This window comes from Leptopilina heterotoma, unplaced genomic scaffold, assembly GCF_015476425.1.
Source record: "Leptopilina heterotoma isolate Lh14 unplaced genomic scaffold, ASM1547642v1 Lhet_6, whole genome shotgun sequence".
In the NCBI taxonomy this organism is placed as follows: Eukaryota; Metazoa; Arthropoda; class Insecta; order Hymenoptera; family Figitidae; genus Leptopilina; species Leptopilina heterotoma.
The window spans coordinates 556,394-568,876 of NW_025111137.1; the positions used below are offsets into that span (position 1 = coordinate 556,394).

The 12,483-nt window shown below is 26.3% G+C and overlaps 1 protein-coding gene across 1 annotated transcript in view; it reads left to right on the forward strand.

Annotated features, from left to right (window-relative positions):
- Positions 1 to 398: 398 nt before the first annotated feature.
- LOC122509114 (pyrokinin-1 receptor-like) overlaps positions 399 to 12,483 on the forward strand; it is a 38,421-nt gene continuing 26,336 nt past the window's right edge. Inside the window, exons 1-2 of the mRNA XM_043622911.1 lie at positions 399 to 2,747; positions 7,023 to 7,414. Of these exons, the coding sequence (XP_043478846.1) occupies positions 2,335 to 2,747; positions 7,023 to 7,414 (805 nt within the window). The 5' untranslated portion in view covers positions 399 to 2,334. The remainder of the gene's footprint in view (positions 2,748 to 7,022; positions 7,415 to 12,483) is intronic.

Below are 12,483 nucleotides of genomic sequence, written 5' to 3' on the forward strand. Positions count from 1 at the left end.
ACATTAAGAAGCACGAAAAGTTGTGGAACAAGATACTGAAGTAGAGAAGAGCAAAGGAAACGATGCGGTGATGATGTTTAGTGATGAGAGATATACTGTTTCATTGAGTTGAAAATCAGTGCGACAAAGAAAAAAAAAGGTGCGCTCAGTTTGAGGCGAAAAATATAGACCAACGTGTGTGATTTATTAATAGCTCGAAAAAAGATGAATTTTTTTCCCTCTGAAAAAAATTTTTTCTCATAATTTTATTTTGCGTCCAAGTGACAAGACAATAGTGAAATATAATTGAAATTTAAGTTTACCATTTGAATATTTAAATAGAAGAACAATAAATAAATAAAAAACAAATTAAAATGAAATAAATACAAATAAAACATTTAAAAAATGCAAATAAATAAAAAGAAAACAATAGAGAAATAAAGCAATAATAAATAATAATAAAAAATAAAATAAATAAAATAATTAAGCAATAAAATAAATAATAAATAAATAAATAAGATAATAAGTGAAAACAGTGCAAAAAATTAAGTTGACTACTTATGGAATAATAATCTCAGAAGTAATAATAATTACGTCTCTCAAAAATAATTACAAATAAAATGTTTTGAAAAATAAAGACAATTTAATAAAAGTGTTACATGACAAATAAATTAAAGACAAACTCTCAAATTGATGTTTGATTCCGGTGAATTGTCATTGTTTGGAAGTGTTGCTCAAGGGATATTATAGACTCAAACGTTACAAAAAGTTATTTTCCTTTCTTATAATCATTAATTGAGCCGCATCTTTGAAATTCTCCACACGTGCTGCTTCAATTTCCTTCTTTGAATGCTATACTAATTGAAAGCAAGGGCAAATTTTTGTCTTTTTATTTTATTTCATATATGAAGAAAGAGAGAAAGAAATATTTTTCAAACAACTTTTCATCAAGTGGTTAAAGAGGAATTAGAGACTGAAAAAAGAAAAAGATTTTTCCATTTGTGTGCGATTTTTTAATGAACATTTTGTGTTTTTTACGACAAAAAAGTGAATGTGCAGAATTATCTTTTAGTATTTTTTAACACTTTCGAAAAGGAAGTGAAATATTAGGACTACCATGTTCGAGGGTATTATTAATAACAAAACATGTTTGAAAGAAGTATTGACTATGAATCATGTTTAAATGAGAGATTAGTATCGAACATTATCAAAGGAAATATTGAAGTCGAAATTTTTTTATAAGAACATTAGTGACGAACATGTAATAAAACATTGATATTAAACATGTCTTGAATCAATGTTGTTATCTAACAAGCCGAAAAGGAACATTAATGTCGAGAATATTCAAGAGGAGCATTAATACCGAACATGTTTAAAAGGAACATTAATATCAAACATGTTTAAAAAAAAACATTAATACCGAACAATTTTAAGAGTAATATTGATGAAGAACATGTTTAAGAGTGACATTAACATCGAACATGTTCGAAAAGGACATTAATGAAAAGCATGTCCAAAAGGAACATCTGTATCCAAAATCAAAAAAATCATCCCAAATCTGCGAGTAGAACATTAATGTTGAACATATCTAAAAAGAACACTAGTGTTAAACACTAGTGATAGATTATATCCTAAATGGAACATTTCCAAAAGAAAGAATAAATGTAAAAGAATTTTAAATAAAAAAAAATAAAAAAAGAAAGTTCTCTAAACAAAGCATTAATGTTAACTATTTTGTCAACATTTTTGAAAAATACACACAACTTAAAAAATACGTCGTAAAGCAAATACGTCGTAAGTGATAAAAAATGTCGGATGTATAAAAAAGAACATTAATATCGAACATGTTCGAAATGGGCGATAATATATTTTGGTGGAACATTTAATCGAACAAGACGATTAGTTGAAAAAGTACAATATTCGATACGTCCGAAGGAATCACTAACATAAAACATGTCTTAAAACATAAATTACGAACATGTCCAAAAAGAATCGTAATTTTTAAACATGTTCACAAGAAACGATAATTTACACCTTGTTCAAAATGAACAATAATTTTCGACATGTTCAAGAGAAGCAATAAATTTCTCCATGTTCAAAATAAACAATAAATTTACCCATGTTAAAAAGAAACAATGTTCAACATGTTTGTGGGTAAAACCTTCATTTTAATAATCTTCAAAGGAAAAAAAGTACGTTAAACGTATTTACAGCAAACACTCTTAATTAGAACATGTTAAGTACATTCGTCAATGTTTACAATCAAAGAAAAATTTACTAAATTATTTAAATACAAAAAACAAGTGATATAGTGAATAATCAAATTAAATTTTGAAAACACAAACAAAAAAAATCATGATGAATGATTCGTTGATAAACTATTCTCCAACTATTGAGTTGAGGAATAATAGTCCAGTTGAACAATATGTAAAAACAATTGTCGATGAATATCGTGATCCAATGTATATTGTCCTGCCGATAACAATTATTTATGTTATCATTTTTTTCACCGGTTTAATAGGTAATATCTCGACTTGTGTTGTGATCTCAAAAAATAAATCAATGCACACAGCAACAAATTATTATCTCTTTAGTTTAGCTGTTTCTGATTTATTACTATTGATTTCCGGTTTACCATCTGAAATGTACACAATGTGGTACAAGTATCCTTATGAATTTGGTGAAATTTTCTGCGTACTCAGCGGTTTAGCTGCTGAAACATCAGCAAATGCCACTGTTCTCACCATCACGGCCTTCACTGTTGAAAGGTAGGATATAATTTCTTTTCGTGTTTATTCAATTTATTAAATTAAATTAACTAATTAATTAATTTTATTATTATTAACTTATTATTTTATTTATTAATTATTATTTAATAATTATTAATAGTAATAAATTTAAATCAATTTAAATAATTTTAAGAATTTTAATTTACTTGTTTATATTTGCTGAAATATTATACCGAGAGAAAAATTTTATTTAATCCAAATATAATTTATCTGATTTAAATAAATGTAAATATATGTAATCAAAAAAATAAATAAATAGAAAAATTAATTAGGTAATAATTAAATTTTGTAAAATAAGTTACAGAAATAAAAAATTAAAAGAAAAAAGCCGGAAAAAAGAAATGAATGGTACCTACAATATTTTTTCTAATTTAAATGCAGAATAATAAAAGAATAAAATATAAAATAATAAACAAATAAAATAAATAAAAAAAATTAGTATAAAAACAAATAAATAAATATAAAAATAACTTAAGAATAAAATATGTAGAATAAATTAAATGAAATAAAATAAAAAACCCGAAACACAAAATATTTAAAAAGTTTACAATATATAAAATCGAAATAAAATTTCGCAAATATAGGGAAAGGAGCTCTTTTAAAAAAATATTTTTTGCAAATTGAAAAAATATATTAAGCGCAATGTTTTATCAACTAAATTTAAGATGCTTTTAAATTTATTATTTATTATTCTTGAGGCACAAATTTTTAAAAAAGAAATTCGTAATTTTATATTATACATATATACTTTCCTCTTTTTTTTCTAAATAAAGAGTCGTAAAGTGTTTACGAAATTTACTCGCGAGCTGGAAAATATGTTTTTTTTGGATACTCTACAAAATTTGCAATTAGAATGTGGCCGTGTCATAAATAAAAAAGGCTTTTGGGTATACACTACATAGTGTCATTTGTTATCAGAAGCTCTCCGGAAGATCAGTAGAGAAAAAGGAACTGTAAATTAAAGAACCTTTCAAATAAATAAAGATGGGGACCCGCAGTACTCTTATTTTTTTTCAACATTTTAGCATCGTCAGGATTTCCTTTTACATTTTGATACTGTAGTATCAAAATGAAAATTATTTATTATTATTTATTATAATAATTTAATTATTTTTTATTAATTACTTTTTACCTTTAACAGTAAATTTTTTATTTTGTAAATAAAAGAGTATTTTGAAAATGTCTAATTATGATTTTCTTTATTTTATTTATTAATAAATTTCCTGTAGTCCTTATTATTTAAGGGAAGACTTCGGCAACATTTTTAATTAAATCAAGAAAATGATTTAAATACCTATTACACAAAATTATTTTTAAGGTAATTTGTGAGAAATTTAATGGTCAAAAAATAAAAAATGTCGGAAAATATTTTAACCCTTTATGAAATTTTTTTACTTAAAAATCAGTAGATTTCAAAATCCTTGCGTATTTTTGTAGAATATGTTTTTGAATTCACAAAAACATTGATAAATGAAAAAATTGATTTTCATAATTTTTGAAGCATTTTTTTAAATTGTTTGTTTTTAGGCTCAAAGTGCTAAAAAATACCATTCTTATTCAATTTTATTATTTAAAAATTCATTTGTTTATTTTTCAAACTAATTTCAGACCATATTTTTAAAATACTTTTTATTTTTTATAATTATTTAAAAAATATTAGCTGAAATTAGTTAAAAAAATAAACAGATTAATTTTCATACGTATAAAATCGAAATTATTTTGCTTTTGCATCTCAAATTTTTTTTAAACATTTTTTTTCTTTTAGTACTCTTTGAAATGAGCTACCTTTATTTTTTTCAAATTTTTTCATAAAGCGGTTCAGAAGATACAGATTTTTGAAAAATGACATTTTTTACGTAAATTTTTTTTAAATGCTTATAACTCGGTCAAAAATTGATCAAATTTGACGTTTTTATAATGAAAAGTTTTGTTTTCACGCGTAGTTTTTAATAAAAATATATTTTTTTAATTTTAAAATAATTGACGATAAGATTTAAAAATTTTTAAAATAAAATTTTATTTTTAACAATGTATGTATCGATCAATTTTTTCAACATTTTTTGTAAGAAACTAGCACTAAATTAACAATTTTTAAGCCTTGTCCGATCGTGGGCAAACGATGGGATCTATTTATTTTAAAATTTTTAATTTTTATATACGCAGTGGAACATTTAAATCTTTATACAATTTTCACTTAACTTTGCAAGTAAATTTTTCGAAGTTTGCAAGTAAATCTTTAATAAATTTTTAGAAAAGTTTCGATGCTGTGTGGGTAAATTCCTCACAAAAAATTACATTAAAAATAATTTTGTGGATTATATAAATTATTTTCTTGATGTAGTTAAAAATATCGATGTACCCTCCACTTAATTACTTATGAAGATACATTTTTGTTACTTTTATTTAATAGAACTGGAAAATTAGAATAAATAGAATTAGGAATTAGGAAAAATCCACTGGCACTTAATTTGAAGTAATTTAATTACCGAATAAATCATAGATTTTCAATTTAATTTCAATAAAATTACAATTAGTTCAATTTGTTTCAATGGTAAAATCTTCAGTTTTTCTTTTTTTAAGGGGTTACACCACTGTAAATGCCTCAAAAACAACGTTTTTTCAGGAATTTTTTTTGAATGGAAGAAAATGACATATAGTTATAATGTTTTAGGAAGTTATTGACTGTATATTCAAGTAAAAAATTACAAATTTTTATTAATAAATATTCCAAAATGGCGGCACAGGAACCATTTTAGTAATGAATATTTTTTCCCAGGAGCTCTACGGCAAGCAGTATAAGTAATGTAAATTTCAGTCTAGAAACAAATAAATTTTTTTTCTTAATCTACATGAGAATAGCTACAGAAATACGTAGGGGATTTTAAAAATATTGATTTTTGTGTAATTGGCAAGCATTTGAAGAAAAAACTCATTTTTCGACCAAAAAAAACGACACTTAATTGTTTATAACAATTGTGTAAATTAACTTATCAAAAAACCCCTACGTATTTCTGTTCAAAATTTAATTTTAGAAATGTAATAAAAAAACCCGATTGAAAATATTGAAAATTGTTTGAGTTATACTGCTTGCAGATTTCAAAAACTGTGTTTTGAGAAAAACGCGTTAAAAGAGCAACACTACTACAGCGGGCTGTAAGAAGCATTTGTTCAATAATTTTTTTTTAGTGTAAGGAAAGAAAATACAGTAACAATATTTTAAGTAGTTATTAGCTTATATATTCAACTTAAAAATTACAAATTTTAATTAATAAATATTCCAAAATGTCCGCACTGGAGCCATTTTTGTAATGCATGTTTTATGTAAGTTAAAATTCTTCTCCGGTAAAAAAGCTTGAAATTTCAATTAAATCGATTTCAGACATGTATTAAATCCTTTTTTTCCTTATTCTAGAAGGTTCAAAAAATTTTTTAAGCTAATAAAAAAATAAAAAAAATTTTTTAATGTCTACAGTGGTGTAACCCCTTAAATCTTTCACCTTATTTCAGTTTTTCCTTTCTGGTTTTTCTATTTTTCTCCATTTTAAAAGTTGCTTTCTTTTTTAATTTTTTTTTCTTTGTTGAGATTTTTTCAGTTTTTCTACATTTCTCTATTTTCAAGATCTTTTTTCTTTTTTTAAAAACTCATCAACTTTTCCATTATGTACTTTTTAGAAAACAACTTTACAATTTCTCACCTTAACTTTTTTCTGCCCAACGGAAATAAATATTCTGACATAGAAAACTGTGTTGGAAAAATAAATTTAATAGTGTCAAAAAATCGTGTAAAATTGTCATGTTAATGATTGAATTTTTATAACTGTTTTGCCACTCATTCACCCTTCGAAAACTAAATATACAATCTATCTTTTCGATGTCAGAGAGGAGAAAAAATTAAGTAGGAAGCATCTGAGATACTATTACTAAATAGCTGTAAAAATACATATCGTGTTTTTAAATTGTCAGAGAGAGAGAGAGAGAGAGAGAGAGAGAGCAAATAAAATTATCAAAATCGTTTGTTTTGTATCGGAGAGGAAAGATTTATTACATAATTGTCAAATTTGAACACTTTTCGGAATGAAAATAATTTTAAAAATTTAAATATACAATAAATAAATAATTATTTACGCAGTTTTTTTCTGTAGATTTTAAGATAAATCTTTCTTATTGAATCATAAATTAAAATAAAGTTTTAGTAGAAAAAAAAGAAAATTATAATTATGCAGTTAAATATTTTCTTTTAATAATGTGTTACAGATACGTGGCCATTTGTTATCCATTCATCTCGCACACAATGTCGAAACTCTCGCGAGCTGTGAAATTTATTATGGCAATATGGCTATTGGCATTTTGCTTGGCAATACCGCAGGCAATGCAATTTGGTATTGTCGAAGACGATGGAAATGAAGAGAAAACAAGATGCTCGATCAAAAGAAAGTTGTTGGAGCACGCCTTCGAAATATCGACCATGTTACTGTTCGTTGTCCCCATGACTGTCATTACAATTCTTTATATTCTCATAGGGGTCAAACTGCGAAGGTCAAGGCTACTCTCTTCTGTGAAGAGGACACCAATTGCCGGGGGTCTCAATCATTACGACTCGACGCGCGGCAAGAACAGCTCGCAGAGAAATGTCATTCGTATGCTGGGTGAGTATAAAATTGGACAAAGAAAAATATTCCTTGTGTACTACACACATTTATATACATATAAAAATAATATTCTATAGAGAGAAACATGTTTATCCCTATCTCCATTCTTCCCCTTATTATTAGGGGAAAAAATTAGTCGCTTCTATTTCCGGGTTTATTTTCAATATTTTTCATCTAAATAAGAGAATTATGGAATAAAAGTCAATTGTCAAAAGGAAAACGAAAATATGACGAGCCCTTTCTTTCGCTTGAGCTCCTCTTTCTCCTGGCAGCACACTTTCCCCCTCCCGCGCGCCAGTGGCCAATCGGCGCGACGCGTCGTTCGAGTATAAATACGGTCGCGCCGTGCCTTTCCGAGCCATTATATCGGTGGTAGTCGGTGGCTCCCAGACGTTAATCATCTTTCTCCTTCGAATCATTTTTCCTTTCAATCGATAAAAAATAGAAATGAAAATTCTATCTTGATTAAAAGAACTCGTGGAGTATATATTTTGTACACAATAACTGGTTACGATTAAAATAATTTAAATCACACTCGTATCGAACATTCCAGAAGAATCGACTGACTCATTAAACCGATTATGGAAATAAAAAAGACCCACTTAACCTGTACTAACCCAAACTCGTCTCCGATCAAGGACACTGATTTTTATACCCGTCTATTTAGAGTAGATTGCTATATTTGCCTCCCCCGCTCGAAAATGTATTAATTACCCTGAAAAATTGTCTACATTTTTTTAATTCCTTTCTTTGAAAATTTTTGCTTGGCAAAATAATTCTTTTCCGATTTTTTTGTAACGTTTTTCTCTCAATATAATTTATAGAAGTCAATAATTAGCTTTTATCGAAAGGAACAGTTTGTACAATTTTTTTTTATGTACACGTTAATGATCTAGTAATAACAAATCATCTGGTTCGGAATTTCTTTCTCCTTTTTTTGAAATGTTGAGCTAAACTTGAAGGATGGATCACCTTTCCTATATAATGAATTCGTCGATTTCGATTCTAATGGAGTGGGGTTTGGTTGAACCTGAAACCCCCTTTGATTGACATTTTAACTACGATAATTCACCTCCTTGCTTCTGTATGATTAACGAATAATGCGAGAGAGAAAAAAAGTGAAATATTTTACAATATTTCGAATTAATATTCAGTAAATATATATACCAAAAATTCCTGTAAAAATATAATTAATAATAACAATAATAATAGATAATTAATATTTAACTAGATAAATTTTTAATTTTTACAAGTCTGTTTATTGGAGTAAATGAATAATTTAATATTAAATAAATAAAAGTACAAAAAATTAAGTGAATGAAAGTAAAAATAATAAAATTAGGTAAGTAAGGAAAATTAAAAAACAAAATAAGGTAAATAAAATTAAACATGTATGAAGAGAAAAGTAAAAAAAGAATATAAATAATTACTAATTAATTAATACATTGACATAAAAATCAGTAAAAATTAAATGAATTAAAATAATTAAAATAAATATAAATACAAATATACAAAATAATTTGAATTTCCTTTCTTTAATTTAGACTTTCGTATATTTTTTAAACTTTACTAATAACCAATTCTTACAATTTCGCTTGAATAGAAAATAAAATAAATTCCCCGCAAATATTTTAATAAAAGGAGAAATAAATAATATCGTGGATTAAAGTTTAGAATAAATTTCCACTTGGCAATTTTCTCTTATACAATGTGCATTTCACATTGATTTTCAACGTATTGAAATACCCCCGTGGCAGACAATATTCTCTAATGAAATAACCAATATTATATATACATTTGAAATGCCGGATTAAGAAAACTTTGAAATTCTCATAATCCTGGGAAATTTTGGGTTAATAAAATATTTGTAGAATTTGAAATTTACAAAGTTTTCCTTTAATTTCACTGGAACGATAAATTTTCCCGAAAAACATAAAATTGTTTGGTTGAGTGGAAATGGAAGGATAAAATAATTTTCGTTGCTCGTGTATCGCAAGTCAAGCGAAAGAGAGAGAAATTAGGAGAGTGGGGTTAATTCTGTCGAGAGAGGGGATGAGGTGACGCTTGTTTCTCATCTCTATTTCACTTGCACTCATTTCCCCCACTCCAATGCTTTATCAACAACGCTCTTGACTTGCTTTCTACATTTCCAAATCGTGCATTAAAATTATAATCAAATAAATTTGAATTGACTTTGGAAGTAAATTTAATTTATGTAAATTACTTTAATTCTTATTATTTTTAATAAATAAAATTGATATTAAAAAAAATGAATTCTCCTTTTGGTAAAATATTACTTGTCTCAGAGTTTCAAAATCGTTTATTTATTATGAACAAAGACATTTATTATTTAAATATAACATTTTATATTTAATAAAAATAATTTTTATTTTTATTGTAAATAAATTTCAATATTTATTTATTTTTAAAAAATAAATTTTTCTCTGGGAAAAAAATTGCCAGATCCTTTTTTGGATTACTGCGGAAGTAAAAAGAAAACACCGAATTGATATGTACAATTCGTTTCGTCTTCTCTATAACACGTTTGTAAGTAATACTACTTTTTATCAAGAAATATTTATCTGGAATTTTTTCCCCCTTCAAGATACAAACGATCGATTAAAATAAAAAGAAATGCACATTTCTTTCTCTCAAATGCAGCATGACGAGACTTAAATTCGAAATTAAAGTATAGTAATGCGTAAAATAAAAAATTCTGGATTGATTACTTATACGATATAAACTGTTGGCGGGGAAAAAAATCATGTATGTAAATGACATTTCATTTTTCAAAAGATCTATATAAAAGGCTGATCTGTTCGTAAATTGATATCCAATATATTCGAAGCGCGCACTTTATTAAACGTTTACCTTGGGACTACATACAACAAGTGGGTCCAATGGATGAAAAACCGGTTGGATTCAAGAATTTGTCTCGAGATGATGAAAAAAGTAAATATTATTATATAAAACACATCAGCGTCGTTAAAATTTTTGCTATATAATTGCCAGAAGTCAGATCTGCCTCCGAATCAAAAGAAAAAAGTCGTAAAAATAATGTAGTTTAGAAAAAATTTTTTTTGACTAATTTAAAGATTCTTTTGAAAAATTTTGATCTTTTACTATTTATAATATTTACTTGACAATTTTATCATTATTTTTTTTTGTTAACACCGTTTTTTAAATATTTTAACAAAAATGCCTAAATACTTATTTCCTTTTTTATTATAAAATTACCTATTTATTATTATTTTAAAATTTATTTCATTATTTATTCTTATTTACTTTTTGGTTATTATTACTTTTTATATTTAGTACATTATTCATTATTTTTATTATTACATTATTTATTATTTTTATTATTAAATTATTTGCTAATTATTTGATATTCATTTGATATTTATTTTGATACATTATTTATGTATACTATTTACATTTTTAAAATACTGTCTTCAAAAAGAAGATTATTATAACCACAATAGAAATTGAATTTAAAAAAAAGAAGGGCAAAAAAAGTTGTTTTTATCCTTTATCAAAGCAATCACTGCTCTCGGCGATATTATCGCACCCACAAAGGAATTAAAAAAAAGTATATATCTAAAAATATTTTCTCATTGTAATCGAGAAAAGGTAGGCGCAAGAAAAGGGCAAAAAAAAGCACAAGAGTCGTTTTTCAGATTACCGGAAACACTGAGTTTCCAATTAGTCAATAGAGGAGAAAAAAGTGGATAATAAATGATTCTCATAGGATATGTTTAGCTCGACACTCCGAAGGAAATTGGGATTTAAGAGAGGGGTCTTAACGCATTGCGTAAGTGTGTGTATATAGTCTCCAAAAAGCAAACCGGAAGAAAACATTTCAAACGTTAATTTCCCGATTTATTTATTACCTGCTTCTATCATTTGTAAAAGAATAAATTCTCCTTATTTTTTTATGATGATTAATTTATCGTCGTTTACGAGATCGTTAATTCGAGAATAATCATATATAAAATAGCACCTTTTAATGGCGGTGAGAGGGAGGGGGGGGGGGAAGTCTGCCTCTCATTTGTCATTTCTTTAAGAAATTGTATAGATGAGAGATCATTTAGTCAAGTTAATGTAAAATTAAATCAATTCTATATCTTTTAAAGAAAAAAGAAGTTTATTAAGAGTTTTAAACTTGTTTTTTTAAATTTGTGACTATAATTCAGTGTAAAATAATTATTATTATTACTAATTACTTATGTAATTTTTACCTGAATTTTATTTTTCTTGAAATTGTTACATGTTTTATAAATATCACGGAAATTCTTTAATTTTTACTTAAGTTTTTTAATATTGGAAGTTAATTTTTACAGAACGGTTTTGTAATTGTTACAAAACTTTTGAAACTCTCACACAATTAAAAATAATTTCAAAAAAACTGGGGGTTGCTAATCCCTATTGAAAACACCCACATGGGATCCAACATAGGATCTTACGTGGGTTCTTATACAAAAACCTGTATAAAATCCCAGGTCCCACGTAAGAATCCACATGGGATCTCATGTTAAAGCACATGCATATTTGGGACACGATTTGGAGTAGGAATTCATGTGGGAATTTAAGTTTGTGTGTCCACATAAAAATCCACATGGATTCCTATGTGAGAACACATACAGGATTCCATAAAGGATAATATATATAATATATATATATAGTGTTCAAAAATCATGTTAACAGGGGGAGAAGTCGCTCTCGACACCTGGCGGTGAAAGTATATAAACTGTGGTATTTTGTATCATTATTAAAAAAACCACGTGAGATCCTATGTAAGATCCCATGTGAAAAATTATATTGGAAATAATATACGATCTCACCTGGGAATTCATATAATTTTCATTCCTGTGTAAAATCCCACGTAAGATCCCATATATGGTTTCATATGCGGGAAAGAACATGGGATCTTACGTGGGATTTTACACAGGAATGAAAATTATATGAATTCCCAGGTGAGATCGTATATTATTTCCAATATAATTTTTAACATGGGATCTTACATAGGATCTCACGTGGTTTTTTTTAATAATGATACAAAATACCAC